The 15,094-nt window shown below is 36.5% G+C and overlaps 1 protein-coding gene across 1 annotated transcript; it reads right to left on the bottom strand.

Annotated features, from left to right (window-relative positions):
- Nucleotides 1–1,427: 1,427 nt before the first annotated feature.
- DEPDC1 (DEP domain containing 1) lies at nt 1,428–14,365 on the bottom strand (the record flags this gene model as incomplete). The annotated part of the gene is made up of 11 exons (XM_009581196.1): nt 1,428–1,725; nt 3,765–3,950; nt 4,231–4,407; nt 5,384–5,556; nt 6,189–7,067; nt 7,560–7,700; nt 11,015–11,062; nt 11,391–11,521; nt 11,960–12,078; nt 13,292–13,442; nt 14,100–14,365. Coding segments are annotated over 11 exons (2,412 nt in total), but the record flags the coding sequence as incomplete, so codon positions are not given.
- Nucleotides 14,366–15,094: the final 729 nt, after the last annotated feature.

Raw genomic sequence — 15,094 nt, 5'->3', positions numbered from 1 at the left:
CCAGCTGGGGTTAAACCACAACACTGCCTTATATCAAATTAATTTAGTCAGTTCAGCTGCATTACTTACCAACTGATTACACCCTCACCAGCACTGTTTCTCACACCTGTTGTCACATTCTCCTCTCCTTGGACTGAGATGACAAGGTGATGAGAGGGTTGTGTTCAGCCCGAGAGGCAGATCCATTAATGCTCCTACTTGCAGGACACATCCTATAAAAACCTTATCATACACATAACTTGAAATCATTCCAGTACATAATGGTCATGTTTCCAGATTGCAAGCAGCAACATCCACAGGTCTCATGGCAGAGCTCGTGCTTGGCATATCCTCCAACTATAGTTCCAAATCACATCTTTCCAAAATGACAATACTCTTAATATAAACAATGTTTCATTGAATCCTTAAAGGTTCATCCATCTTTTTGCTATACTACATTATTTTTACCCTGTTAAGAGGAACAGGATTTTTTTTCATTAAATCTTATTTAAAATTCCCTTGACTGCCCAAGCTTTACCCCTACATGCTATCAATGTCTGTTTGGGAGAACAAACAAAAGTATTTCAGGCTTCTTTTTTGATGGATACAAATACGGGGAAGAAAAGCACGCATTTCTCTCCAAGCCCAGTAGTAAACACTAACATCATTCACCACTTGTGACTTTTTAGTTTTTTTGCCTGGAGCATATCTGTCTAAATATTGAGCTGGGACCTCCTTTATGAAAACACTTACTTTGAGTTGTTCTCTCACAGAAATACTCACGCACACTTAGATTCTTGTGGGGAGCCTTAGCCCCATCAGAATCAATAAGCAAACCCCTAACTCTGGAAACAAAATGGGGAAATTCAGTGTATTCTGATTCTATTCTTTGTCACTTCACATATCATCCATCACTTCTATTTTGAGAAGTATACCAATAGATCCAAAATAAGTTTTCCATGAAAATGTCAGAAATATACCCAAGACTTTTAATATAAATAAATATACAAAAAATTATGCGAATTTTAGAGATAAGTTGAACAGAAGTTTTTTTTACGGAGTCAGATAAACATTTATTTATGGTGAATTTCTGGCTCCTTTGGAAACAACAGAACCAACTTTCAAATTAGTCCCAAACTCAAACTTTGTTTTGTTTAAAGGCACGTATTTTGAGAATACAAGGAAGGCACTTATTCACAACATACCGACATTTAAAAACCGACACAAACTATAATAAACAAATTCCTAAACAGATGTTAAAAAAGTTACAATATGCATATCATTAGTTTCCCATATGAAAACCATATACAAATTTTTTGGTTACTAATAGCTTCATGCTTATTTTCACATTTATTTTACTGAGCACAATATATTGTAATAATTTGTAAACAGATAAATATTTATTTCTCTCTTAGCAGTCAGACAAAAGTTATCTGCACCAAAAAAAAAAAAAGTTATTTTGGCACCTTTCAACTTAGTGTCCATGTAAACATTTCTTCCTTCTACACACACACAGCCACCATCAAATTCCTGTAGCAAGTGCCCTTTGGTAAATCATTCATACATACATCCATCAAATAAATAAGTAGCTGAAGTGCGGTGAAATTAGTATCTTAGGCTACGAAATCTTGGTTTTCTTAGGCTAAGCATCGGTTGTTTGATGGTAGGTTTGTTCTCAAATAGCATTGCTTCATTTTCTGTAGTTGGAAATCTGTTCTGGTAGATCAGAGGGTATTCCTTCTGAAACTAGAAAACACAAAAGCAAAAATTAAAATAAAGTATCAGACTCCACCAAAAACTCCAGCTGTACAGGGCTTGAGCGTGGATTATCTTATAAGGATGTGTAACAGCAAGAGGAGCAAGGCTATCGGCACGTAAAGTGACTCTGCTGTGACACTTGACCAAAGCTGTAGCCCTTCGTGCTTACAAGTTCACAACGGATAAAAAATGAGTCAAATAGAAATTTTGTCAGGCACTTCATCTTCCGTTGAAATGAGAAAAGTTCTAATCTCATTTTATTCCCAAGGATTTTTAGCTGTTGTGACTGGAATAGCGCTATGAGCAAACAGCGTCCTGTTCTAACTGCCTGGATCTCCATTTGCAATGACAGTCTGCAGCTGCTCACCATGCTGTTCATCAGCTGAGCAACAGTAATGCTGCGTATTGTCTGAACAGCATGAGCGGCTTTCCACCCCCAAGCAAGGCGTGGTAGCCACCCATGTGAAGCCACGCTGTCCAGCCAGCATTGGTATCTATTCTGTTGATGCTTGGAAAGCTGTCGTTCAAGAATCACAATGATAATGTCTTACCTAAATAGAAGTTAAGATTCAGCAGATTTTGAAGGTATTCTCTCAGGAAAGCTTACTACTTTAACCAAGGAGTTATTTGTCAATTCCTGCAGATATACAACTAAACAAAAGTACCTGGCTTCAGAGACATGTTTTTGACATTTTGCCTGTTTCCTACATAAGGCCTCAGGAAAGAATAGTGGTACATACAGCAGAAAGCCAAAGCTTTCTACTGATTGATTTAACCTACAGAAAATGACACCATTTGTAACTTTTGGTGATAACCCAAGTCACACCTAACCCTCTACAAAGTGCCATGTGTTTGGCTTTCCCCAACTCAAAGTATCAAAACGGAATAATCGCTCTAAAAAGTTGTGATTTATCACACCACCAGCTATCCCAGCACAAGTGGCAAGACTAGAACGATACAGCTCTGCGAATTTTAAAAATAAACTTTGCTAACACGTGGCCCTCACAGTACAAGCTGCTTCTGGATTTTGGTAGGAAATCATCAAAAATTTAAGTATGTACTTCAAGTTTTACTACTAGAGGATTTTAGTTTATTTCCTTCCTCCCTGCTTCACCTGCTTAAAGTGCTGCTGTGTATCACTTCTTACTGCTTGCTTATTCCAAGTTTTAATCGACTGTAATTAACTACTCTTCTTTACATGCAGGAAGTTTTCATGAACTTGAAAAAAAGTCCAGCCTTCACTTTTACAGGACCAGAAAGTTTTCACAACACATATGAAAGTCAGTGTTGCAGAAGCTGGGGGAGGAGCACCAAAGAGAAAGAAATGTGCTTGCTCTGAAAAGCTGCTTTTTCAAATTTGAGTCACAAGACTTGCTTAGGAGATTCTAGGACAAGCACAATATTATTCAATTGGTCAGAAACACTTGCCAAAGGTTTTCTGAAAAAGAAAAAAACCCTCCAGTATTAAATCCTACCAGAATTGCTGAATTTTATAGCTTCAGTATTAGGCAATACGTTAATAGGCCACAGAAGTGCCAGATAATCTTGAGTGATATACATGTTACAAAACACAAAGCTAAGTCCACAGAAAAGAATGTTTCAGAATTGTGAACAGATAAAGCTTGACTTCTTAAAGCAGAAAATCACTGCTTTTATCGCCTATTGATTTTAAGCCTACCTATGGCATTGTAATGGAAATTTGTATAGCCAGTGCACCACAAGAAACCATGCTATAATTCTATCACGTATTATTTAACGGAGAGCAGTATCTCAGAATAATTTTATACTGTTTTTAAACCATTGTTTGAACACCACTGCTGCCAGACAGTATCAAATGCTATATTAGACGCTGTCTTTAAAATCCCAATCAGAGCACGCAATCGAAATAATCCAATAGCTCTCTTCCAGAAAACAAGCATTTCTCTCTATACAGTCTGCTCTTGTTCCGTACCAGGGTCTAGTGACCAAGATCCTTCCCTCACAAAGACATTTTCATAAGTAGATGAAATATCCACCAAGTTTCTTACCTGTTTTAACTTTTTCTTTTTGTCTTTCACAGACAAGTTTTTATCTTTGATAATGTTCTCTAAGAGCTCTGCCACTGCAGCTTGAGAGGTAGAAACCTTTTGTTCTTCAAACTCCTGAGGAGTTATTTGTTTGCAGTATGAATATGTTGGCAATATGGCACAAATTTCTTCCTTTGGATATTTGCACTGAAACAAGAGTTGAAGAAGGGGTCTGCATATACTCTAATGATTATGTACTATTTCAGTAAGAAGGTACCTAAAAAACATCCAAGCATACTAACTTACAGTGACATCACAAGTTGTGAAACATTATAACATAGCTAATATCTATAATCGCACCAACAGTTTAATGAAACTTTGCATTCAAAATACAGTGGATTTATTTGCAGTTTTCCCATCCCACTTTCAGAACTAACGAATACTCTGCAATTAGCAAATGAACTTAAACTTCTATCATGCCACCAACCTGCGCCATCTTCATGTATTCTATGTGGTCTCGCACTGCAACCTGCAGGTAGGTTGGTACTTTAAATACTTCTTGTTGATGGTCCATTAGAAATGAAACTAATCGTGTAGAAAGTAGCTCATCGAGATCTACTTCTTCTGCACAGCATAACACGCATCGAGAAAAAGTCTGTATCATCTAGAAGCGTTTAGCAGATCATTAGTACACGAAGTTGAGGGATTTGCCTTCTTTCCAGTCTACACAGCGGCACAATGAATTCTCCAATACCAACTTTCATTGCAATCACTCTTGCCTGCACCACTGGTCAAATGAGGAGGAAAACTGATTATAATTTTTTCCTCATCTGAAATAAAGTAATTTCTTATAACATTAGCCTTGTACTTTTTTTTTAATTGAACAGTACTTTCAATTAAGAAATACATATTTTTAAGAGACAATAATAAGAAAAAGTCTTCCCCTGTAGAAAAGTGTACATCTTCAATTAGCCATCTTGAGACAAGTGAGATGATAAAAAAAACCTGCAGAGCCAATCTAGCCAAGACCTAATGCACACCAAGATCCAGTTTTAAATAGCTTTAAAAAACATTTTTACAGCTTTCATGTTTCCAGCTTTTAGTAGGCTTATTTTAAATTAGCATGTGCAGGTACTTTGTTGTTTTACTTAATATTGTTTGACAAAACATCTTTAGTTGTTCCAATGAAAGCTTGAATTCAGACCTTGAAGCTAGTCTTTAAACCCACTAGGCAGTCAATTTACTTCTTTGGAACTGTTTTTGTCATAACTTCACACACAAATGTTTAGCCCAAGAAACATTTTCTGCAGACATTTTACCAACACCTTTTAAGTTAAACGGCAGTTGGGTGAGAAGTCAGACTAAACAATCATTTGCATGCTTTTAAGAAATCATTTCCCTTCTCCTCCCAAAGTAAACAAAAGCAACACCAGTATTTGAAATATATTAGGATGGAGGCAAGAAAGTGCTTGCTTCAAGTCAGATTTTTGTAAATATTCTACAGATGAAAAATCTGCCCATTAATCACTATTCAATTGCAATGAGACAAGAACCTCAAGTACGGAATACTGCTGTATTCTCAGCATTACTTCAGCCATGTTCTTAAAACAATAGATAACCTGCACTTACGATTCTCTTACCAAAGAACGTGTTCCCATTGCATCATGCAGTCGTGGCATATCAACATTTTCACTGATCCGAGAGATCATACGCATTAGGAGCTGAATCTTTCTACGATTTGGTGGTGGAAGCAACAAACAACATATCTGTAGCGCTTCAACAGCAATTCTTTCTAAATGAGGCTGAAGGAGATCTACAAGTTAATTGTAAAGACAGCTGTCATTATAATTTGAACCAGCTTGCAGGGTATTTTTATCTCAGTACAAGAAATTTCATTTTTTTCAATGCTGATAATCTATGTTTCATAGAAATCAGCTGTAATATAGTAGATAATGTTACATGGCCTTTTTTTGTGCAGTCATCTTCAACTTGCTTCATTATGATAAACTGCTGGTACAATTAAGAACATAATACAATTAAGAAGTTACACTAATGTTACTCCCAGAAGTATTTCCAGAAAACATGTTGTTTCAAAGACCAGAAAAAGACATCTCCAATACGCAGGGCTGTGCAAATTCCCTACCTCACTCTTAGACAGTGTCTAGGTGAGAATTACTTATCACTTACCTGAACAGAAAGGTGAATTACTGACACATCAAGTTTAAGACTCCAAAGATACTACACACTACTATTTGTTAGCAGAGGTACAACGGGCTACCTTTAAACAGTACAATTTAGCAACCAGAATTTTTTTTTTTTTTAAAACCCACAGATCATGTTATAAGCATATCAAAAAACCTAGCAACAGTGCCAAAGATTAAGGAAGCAGAGGTTAGTTAGCCAACACAATAAGCCAATACAACATGCTTTAGAAAGCCATCTTACTTTGCGTGCCAGTCAACATATAAGAAGAGTGAGTGAAAGAGTATTCTGAGAGTTCTATGGTACTTTTGCAGAGTCTCTTTTTGACGGTGGTATCAGAAACCTCAGTCCTGATGTCCACTGAAGAAGCCACACCAGAGGTATTTGGTTTTCCTTGCCCACAAAGTTGAGACCTTGGCTTTACTGTGATTTCAGCAACTGGTATGTTAATGCTAGCACAACTTCTGGAGTTCCTCTTGCCAAGTAAACTCAGAGACCTGCATATTTGCTTCGACCCGTGATTTTCATTAAACAGCTCTTTATCTTGAAGAGTGGAGGCAGACGCTCTCTTGATACCATGGGTTTGTTTTTGACATGTATTATTCAAACCAACCTCCAATACAGAATTAGCTTCATGCTCACACGATAGTGACTGCTTTCCATTTCTTGTGCCCAGGATGGCGTTCACATCAGTTTGCCTTAGGGAATCAGATTCTCCTTTATTACATACACTTGAAGTAGTATCTCCAATTCTTTCCAAAGAGTAACATCTTGTTCTAAATTTTAGAGGTGGATCTTGTTCGTTCCTGAAACCTGAAAGATTCTGACAACTTCCTCCTATCCGATTATCAGAATTGCCTTGTCTACATGTCAGTTTACATTGCTGCAATTTCTTTGCACATCGTTTTTGAATAGTTAGCTCTTCTGAAGAGGACTTCCTAGAAGCTCCATATTCTCTCTTTTTTTTGTCAGGCTCTTTGTGAAGTAGGCTTAAAAGAAGACATTCAGTTGATTTGAAAGAGTTCAAGTGAGGAATTTTTGAAGGTTGTGGGTCACATTTCTCATCTTGGACAGAATGTTTTCCACTGCATATATCTGGAATTGTGATGTAGCCACACATAACTATCAGAAAATGAAATATAAATTAAGATGCAAGTGGTATGAAAATGAACAAGTTCAGAAAGAAATAAAGTTGCTAATTGAACAGAGAAGATAACAAATATAAGACACTAGTTTATAGTTGACTCAATTAGTAAAATTAAGAAAAATTTAACTCAGTCCAAAAGCAATCTAACAAGGTAACTGCAACCAACATGCAAGAATAAAGAAAGTTAACACACTGCAATAGTGAGGAACGGACAGGAACGAGCACATATTTTTAAATTATGGTTATTGTATATTTACAATGTTAGCTTAGACAGCAATTTATATAGGATATTATAAGACAGAACTGCATTTCAATTAATATTGTAATAGAGAATGATAGCGATGATCTTCCTCAGATTCAAGCTGCCATACAGATTAGGGGGTCAAGGTCTGCTTTGAATTACAGATTTGTTTCCCAGTTGATATAAACTTACAGCTTGCACTGATTATTTCTAAATTCATACATACCTAAAATATTAACAAAAAGTTCATAGTATTCAAAAGTAAGTAATGGTTCTGGGAGATTGAGGAAGTAATCAGCAACTGTTCTGAATACATCCCGTTCAAACCCACTGTAAGTTGGTTGGCTCATATCATTGTTTCTAGGCCCTAAAGAGGTGAAGAAAGAAAATTCACACAAAAAAATTTCACAATTCCATCATAAAAGAAATTAAAAAAAATCAACATAAGTTTATTCTTGTAGGAATGACTGTTTCACAAGAAAAGAATCATGTCCACAACACACAAATATTTTGTTTAGTTCAGCACTGTACCATTCGTAAGTAAAAATAGTGTAAAATATTCTATGTAGCCACTGAGTTGTACTCAATTTCAATAAGATGTCCCACACCAAGAAAATAAATGAAAACTCATTTATGCCCTTTATAGGTTCCTCAGCAAAATAATAACAAACTCTTAGTATTTTCCTTCATTTCCAAACGACAGGAATCCCAGTTCTCCAACAGGGAGCTCTAGCTTCTAGATCAAGAAGAAACTCCAGCTATAACCAACTTTGAAGAATGTGCAAGCTGAGAAGCCAGCCAATATATACACGTTGCTTTACGCATAGGCCAAACAGAGCTGGTCAGTGTCTTCCCTTTGTGGGGACCTCCTCTTTCCAACTCCTCTATTCAAAAGGTTCACCAAGAGAAAGTTTTGTTCACCGCTACTCCCATAGTGAGTCACAGCTACACACAACTAATTTTCTTCTAAAGTGGACAGATGAGCAAGCCAGTAATATAAGAAATCTGACTAATAAACCTTGCCCATGTTGCTACAGACAAGAAAAAGAATGAATGAAAGGAGTCCTGGTACGAATGAAATTTGACATTGTGTAGATCTTTTAACCCTAGTGTTATCATACTCCACTGAACTCCTACAAATGAAATAAGCTACCTTACAAAGCCAATTCTAATGAATTAGGAGATGGCAGCTTTAATTGCACATAGAACCAGGGAAAATTTAACTTTTGATATGATCAAACTTTATAATCGTAATCACATTACCACACACCACACTAAAAATATAGTAGAGCAGTATTCCCCCTGCCAGCGTAGTATTTTTAGTTTTCACTGTGCAAAGTAACTACCGCCTTAAGCATTTGGTTACAGTATAGCTAGCAGATGCAGAGATAAAATCTCCACTTGAACCAATTCACTCAAATTAGAAATTTAGAATTCCAAAAACCAGAAAGCTTGCTTGCAGTTTTCATTTTATGAATACAAAGACCTATTAGTTCTAAATACAGGACTGATGTGGGAATCAAGGTATTGAAACGCTCAAAGACCAGTGCTCAGCTATATCTTCCACTTTGATTTAAATCCACTCACCAAGCTCTTCCCTGTCCTGCTTTTCCCAATAGTGCTCTTCATGTAAGAGGCTCTATGTATTTGGGAATGCAGTTGAAGAAAGAGGGTCATGTTCAAGAAAAAAAACAAAGGGTCATTTTCACAAGAGCATATGATGCAAACTGAACTTCTGAAGTCACACTAACCCTGCATGGACCCCTACCACAGTTCCACTGAGCAGCTAGAGACACACGCAGATGTATAAACACCATCCAACCACGTTACAGCTAGTATAGCTTTGAGGGGAGCTAATGAAGGAGATTGCCAGGAATAAGGGCAAGAGCTAAATAGCAGGGCAAGCACACGTATGAAAAGAGCTCATAATCTCAGATTTCATCTGAGAGGCGCTCATCTAACTCTAGCATGTCCTGTTAGCCATTTAGCAAGGCAGTTTTGAAAAAAAAGAAAAAGTCAGTCTAATTGTCCTCTGCTTCTCCAGAATCTTTTCAAAGCCTGCCTCACAGAAATGCAAAGCTTACATAATCACTATCTGTATGCGTTTGTAACACAATTTCAAACACATCTGACAAAGGATGCCTCAAAGACAGTTAGATTATGTGAAGTTTCGTAAAAATCAATGGCACTGTAAAGGAGAAAGACTATTAATACCACACAGGTCTGCTACAGCACATGCTGAAGAACAAAAAACCCTCCTTTATTAGCAAGAGAATCCACATCAGACTGAGCCATTAGAAACTGAACTTCATTAGTTTCACTGTGAAAGTACATTTTTTTTTTCCTCCCCCAATATGTGAAAGCCTGTGTTATTTGTATTACTCCACAGTAAATACTTTGCTGGTAGTCCCAAGGCAGCTGCTCAAGTACACGTAACACTGATGCCTTAGGTAACTGATTCTTCTTTTCTAAAGCTTAAGATTTAACATCATGCCTTTCTAAATTTTACATTTAAGCAAATACACAAAGAAAACAAAACAGAAGCACTAAGTTTTCTCTAAGTTTTAACGACTTTCGGTTTTGCTGCTTGGTATTTCATACATTAATACCAAAACAAGGGATGAGTGCAGACTGATGCTCAGTCTGCAAACAATGAAAGTTCAGTTGTCACAAAACACATTTAACAGCCAAAATGTCTGACTTTAAAAATCCATCTCATCTACTAGGCAGTGATTCGCAAGACATTGAAGGCCTTCATTTCTCACAGCTGAACTCTAACTATAAAAGGTGTCTTACGGGGTTTTAAGCATAAGCTTTTTCTAAAGACCGTTTGGAGAAAAAGGTGGGGAAGCAGGTAAGGAGGTACCAGAGGAGCTATACTCCAAGTCCAGGATCCAGCAACAAATGAGTGGAACTCTTTCTTCTGTTGTCATGACAAATTTAGTAGACCATGAAGCTGACTATACGAGCATGCTTTTATCCCAAACCCTTTGCAAAATTTTGTTTGATTTCTTCTAAGACAAATAAAAAACTAACTGGTGTTCTGTGAATTGGCCTCCCCAGTTTAATATGAAATGTAGGAACTGTTTTAGTCCAGCTCAAAGCCAATAACTGGAAAAGGAAAGTCCCTTTACTCCTGAAAAACTACATTAGAAGAAACCACACACAGGTTTTGCCCAACCACTCAAGTTTTCTCCCTGCCTGACTCTTTGTTAGCAGGAATTATTTTTGTAAAAAACAGTCCTTAGCTTTTTCATGGCCTTGGACAGCATGCTTCCACTGAAAGCTTACAGAGTTTAATTAATTCTCCTGTACATTTCATGGATTAAGGAACACTGAAGCCCCTCTTCTTCCACTAATTTAATCTGTTCGCATTGCCAAAAATTCATATGCAGAATCAGATGATGCAGCCTAAAAGCAGGATAACTAGCTAGACTGCTGATGGGCTGGTATCTTGATTACCCGAAACATAACATCTTTAACATGCATTAACTCTTTTATGTCACATTTCTGTGCAATAATTTGATATGGAACGCTGTCATTGCTTCTTTGCATCTCCAGGCACTTAGATCATTTGAATTTCCAAAATGAAACATCACAATTGATCTTAACAGGCAAGTATATTTCACTTTCAACTCTCAAAATAGGTTTCTGGAACTTAAAAGCTATTCAGTGACTTACAGTATGCGAGACATTTCATAGCTGACAACACCCAGTGAGGGAGGTCTTCTAAAATAAACAAACAAGTACATTATTTATACATAAGTCCAAAGACGTAATAACTAATATAAATAATGGCACATGTATTAAATAATACCTCAAATACAAAAGATCAAATTTAAAACTAATTTTCAATATTGCTACACTTGTAATTTAAAAGTGAATGCAATACACTTACAAAACCTTCTAGACAAATATACTGAACTGTACTGTAGTTTGGGAAAAAAAATATAAAAGACAGACTATGAAACATTCTACTTTAATTATTATTTATTGTTTGTTGTAATGACACCATACAGAATCTTTAAGCAAAACCAGAAAAAAAAGGAAATCTTACCTGATTTGTTCTGCAAAATAACAACACCATGTTTGCTCGTGTTAGTCATGTTGTATATGACATACTCAGGAACTATCTGTGTTGGCTGCAAAACTTCTTCCAAAGATGGGAGGCCTAAAATGGTTTGCAAACTGTGGGGAGTAAGAGACCAGATGTTGTCTAAAAGGTTTGCTAGTAATGAATGGAAACAAGTACTTTCCATATCTATTCAAACAACAGTTACTTGATAAGCTAGTTTGCTGTTTAATAAATTCTCACTTCCAGAAGGACAATTTTAGGACACACTTTTTCCTGGGACAAACACCAGAAATCAGTAAGAAAGCGCATCTATGGTACTTAAAATATACTTCAACACCAGCAACAATAAATGTCAATAAATTTCTTAAATGCAACGATCCAATGTTAAGAAATACATTAGAAAGCATATGTAGGTAACAGTTAGTAAAAATATTCAACTTAAAATATAATTTTAAAAATTTCAAAAGAATTTGCAAGCCAAAAGCTTCATCAGGCCATTACATACACAAAGCACATATATGAGAAGGTGCTTTTTATAATGTATTACTTACTGTAGTAGAATGATATTTCTCCAAGTTTCTTGCACATATTCCTGGCTTATTTCCTTCCTATGCAGTGTGTCTTCCTTGTTTTCTTCTATTATATCAGGGTTTGTTTTTTCTAAATTTTCCTGAAAATGAGTGGTTTATACTGTAAGATAAACAAGCCTCTTAAGATAATTCAAAATCAAGTAAAAATTGTTCTAAGTATATGGCATTCTGCGGAACATTAAATTCCAAAACATGATCCAGGGAGTAACCTTAACAGTCTCAGCACTGAAATGTAAGCATACCCAACTAAAAAGCAAAAGAGGACACTATGAAAGAAGACCTGATCAACCCAGAAGTCAGCAATTTAAAAGGTAGAAACACATCAAATCCAAACGTATTAGTAAGTGAAGTATTCTGCTTTAGAATCGCAACCTAAATTCAGAAAGTATGCACACACACAAATCTCAAAAGAATAAGGGGTCAAACAGTCGCATTCAATCTTTTTCAAAAAGTAAGCAGAACAGTTAAATAATTTGTGCCTTTTATTTGTCCTAAACAGAAAATATATTAAGTTTCAACAAATACATATTGTCCAGATCATTTCCAGAACTCCACCTTCCAGCCCTCCTTTAATGTGGAGCTTTACTTTAAAGTACTGTAGCAGGGATAATTCTGCACTGAAGGAGAAAAAACAAACAAAACAATCCAAAAGGAAAAAAAAAACCCACAATACCTCCCATACTGATGACCTAAGATGCTCAATTGCTTACACGTATATACACAATTAAAACTCTATGTAATCTCAGATCATATTGATGCAAAATTAGCCCTGTACTGCAATGGGGGTGCATACGTGTCAAATGACCTTTCTTTCTGATTAAATAACGTGGCTGCTTTAATAACACTCTACGCCCCATTTCTCTTTCCCACAAACTATTGCCAACAAGTTTAGAAGAAACAGCTTCATATAGTTTTAAGAGCATACTTAATTTCTTCTGTCAAATGCATAATCCTGCCAGCATTTCAAAAATGCCAGTTACAGCTATGATTTTACATGTTTGAATATTTGCAGGTTATTTAATAAAATCTCTTTTGTACATTGAAGAAGAGAAACAGCACACATCACCAAGACACTTCATTATAAAATATAGCTGTATCTTTCTATTATGCTTATATAAATGTTCTATTTCACTGTCTAGAAGAACCTACCAATTTATTTCTTAAGCTAGAAGGGACAAATACCCAACAGACCAGTGTCACTAAAAGATGATTGCTTCTAGTTGTTTTTTTTTTTTTAAAGAATAAAGAAAAATACATGGAAACTGTAATTATGTAAGAAATATAAGTTATTACCAGAGACTGTAGTAACTCATGTTTTTTAAAAGTTCTCTTGGATAAATGCGGCAGTTTAAAAAGTCTTTCTTTGTCTCTAGAGAAGTTTTCCAAGTTCTCTTTTGGTGGACATGAGCTTGGTAGAGGTTTAACTGGAGATGTTGAAGGAAATCTGTAATGAATAGGAGAAATGTTAAATACATTTAGAATAGATTAGAAATACCAGAAGTCACAACCATACCTTGTCAGTGTGATTCCATAAGATTCTGAAAAGATTCAGGAAAGTAAGAAGAAAAATGCTGAGATTTTCTCTTTCGAACACTGTTTAACATTACCATCCTATAAATTAGCTTTGGGCTACTTGATTCCAAAGTCAAGTTGAAGATACTCAGATATTTATACAGCTCTGAGAGCAGAATTTGAGAAGTGAGGGCCACCAATACCTTTAATTTAAGAACTTAGGAAAGACCGTTTCCCACGTAGACTTTCTGTAAAATGTACAAGAGAAGTAAACACAGGACTGGTAGCACAGCATGGAGCTACTACAATAAATTCTCCTTGGCTCCCCCTCAAAGCACCTGAGTGTAGTACACATGCCAATGAAAAACTGGGCTAGACGAAAGCATGGAAACAGCCCTCAGCATACACGATGTACGGTCTATACTACAAATCAAAGTAAAACGGAGAGTGGAGTAAAACGGTGCTAATAATTAATTTTTGGCCCAACCGCTCAACCCAAAGCAAGACATTTTTGAGAATCTGGGCATTAAGATTTTTAAATAAAGTTCTCAACCTGAAGAGCTCTGTTAAGTGGTCTTTATTTCAGTACCTGTATAGTGCACCATTGTCTTCTAAATTTTCAGATCCCCATCTCCCTTTTACATCTTCAATTACATGATTCTTGAGAAACTTTCCTAATAACTGAACAGTCTGCTGCCTAGTAACTTCAGGACCAAAGTTACTGTTATTCCTTAATACTTCATGGAGCCAGTCTACAGCTTCTGATGCAGTAAAACAGCTTCCATGTTTTTTGAAATGTTGCCTGTGTTTCCTTAATGGCATGCCTGCTCGGAAATATTTTGTAATTTCGTTCCACTGCATGGGAAACAAAACAGCAGAGAATGTAAGATTAAAGCCTGAAGTTGATCATTGTAAGTATCAATTAAAACAATTTTGTATTAATAAGCATATAAATGAAATCACAACATTAATAGTAACAAATATATGTAGTTACACTAAATAATGTAGTAGTATTAATATAGAAACATTAAAGTTCAGATTAAAAAATACATAAACATTTCATTTAGGTTTTTATCTCATTCTTCTGTAACTGAGAATAAGGTTAGAGCTTCAGAAACATAACGAGCTTTATCAACCCACTCTGCACATGCCCAGCATTTACATCAACTCGGTTTCCTGAGGCACTGTCACACCACTGCCTTCAAATTTGGAGCAGCTCTCAGACATGAGATGAATCCACCTGTCCGAGTACATAAACACCAATTTTAAATTTTAAAGTATTTTCTTCCTTTCCTATTTGCTCGCGCAGAACTAGATGACACGCTATAATTAGCGGGCTCCTCTTAACTAAGCTGCCGCCCAATTTTCAAGGAGCAAGGGACCGTCACCGCCGCAGGACACCGTACGTTGCGTGACAGCGGTCGCGGGGAACAGAGGGCCACCTCCTGTCCCACAGCACCCAGGTTTCCACGCGTGGCACTCAGACAGCAGCGAGCGCGGTCACCCCGAAAGCCCAACGGCCACACGCTGCTCCGGGCACGCCAGAATTTTACCTGACCGCGGGGGCTCGGAAGGGTTAATTTG

The sequence above is a fragment of the Fulmarus glacialis genome, unplaced genomic scaffold (assembly GCF_000690835.1).
Source record: "Fulmarus glacialis isolate BGI_N327 unplaced genomic scaffold, ASM69083v1 Scaffold25517, whole genome shotgun sequence".
Classification (NCBI taxonomy): Eukaryota; Metazoa; Chordata; class Aves; order Procellariiformes; family Procellariidae; genus Fulmarus; species Fulmarus glacialis.
Note: the sequence above shows the minus strand (reverse complement) of the source record. Positions and strands in the feature narration are given on the sequence as shown.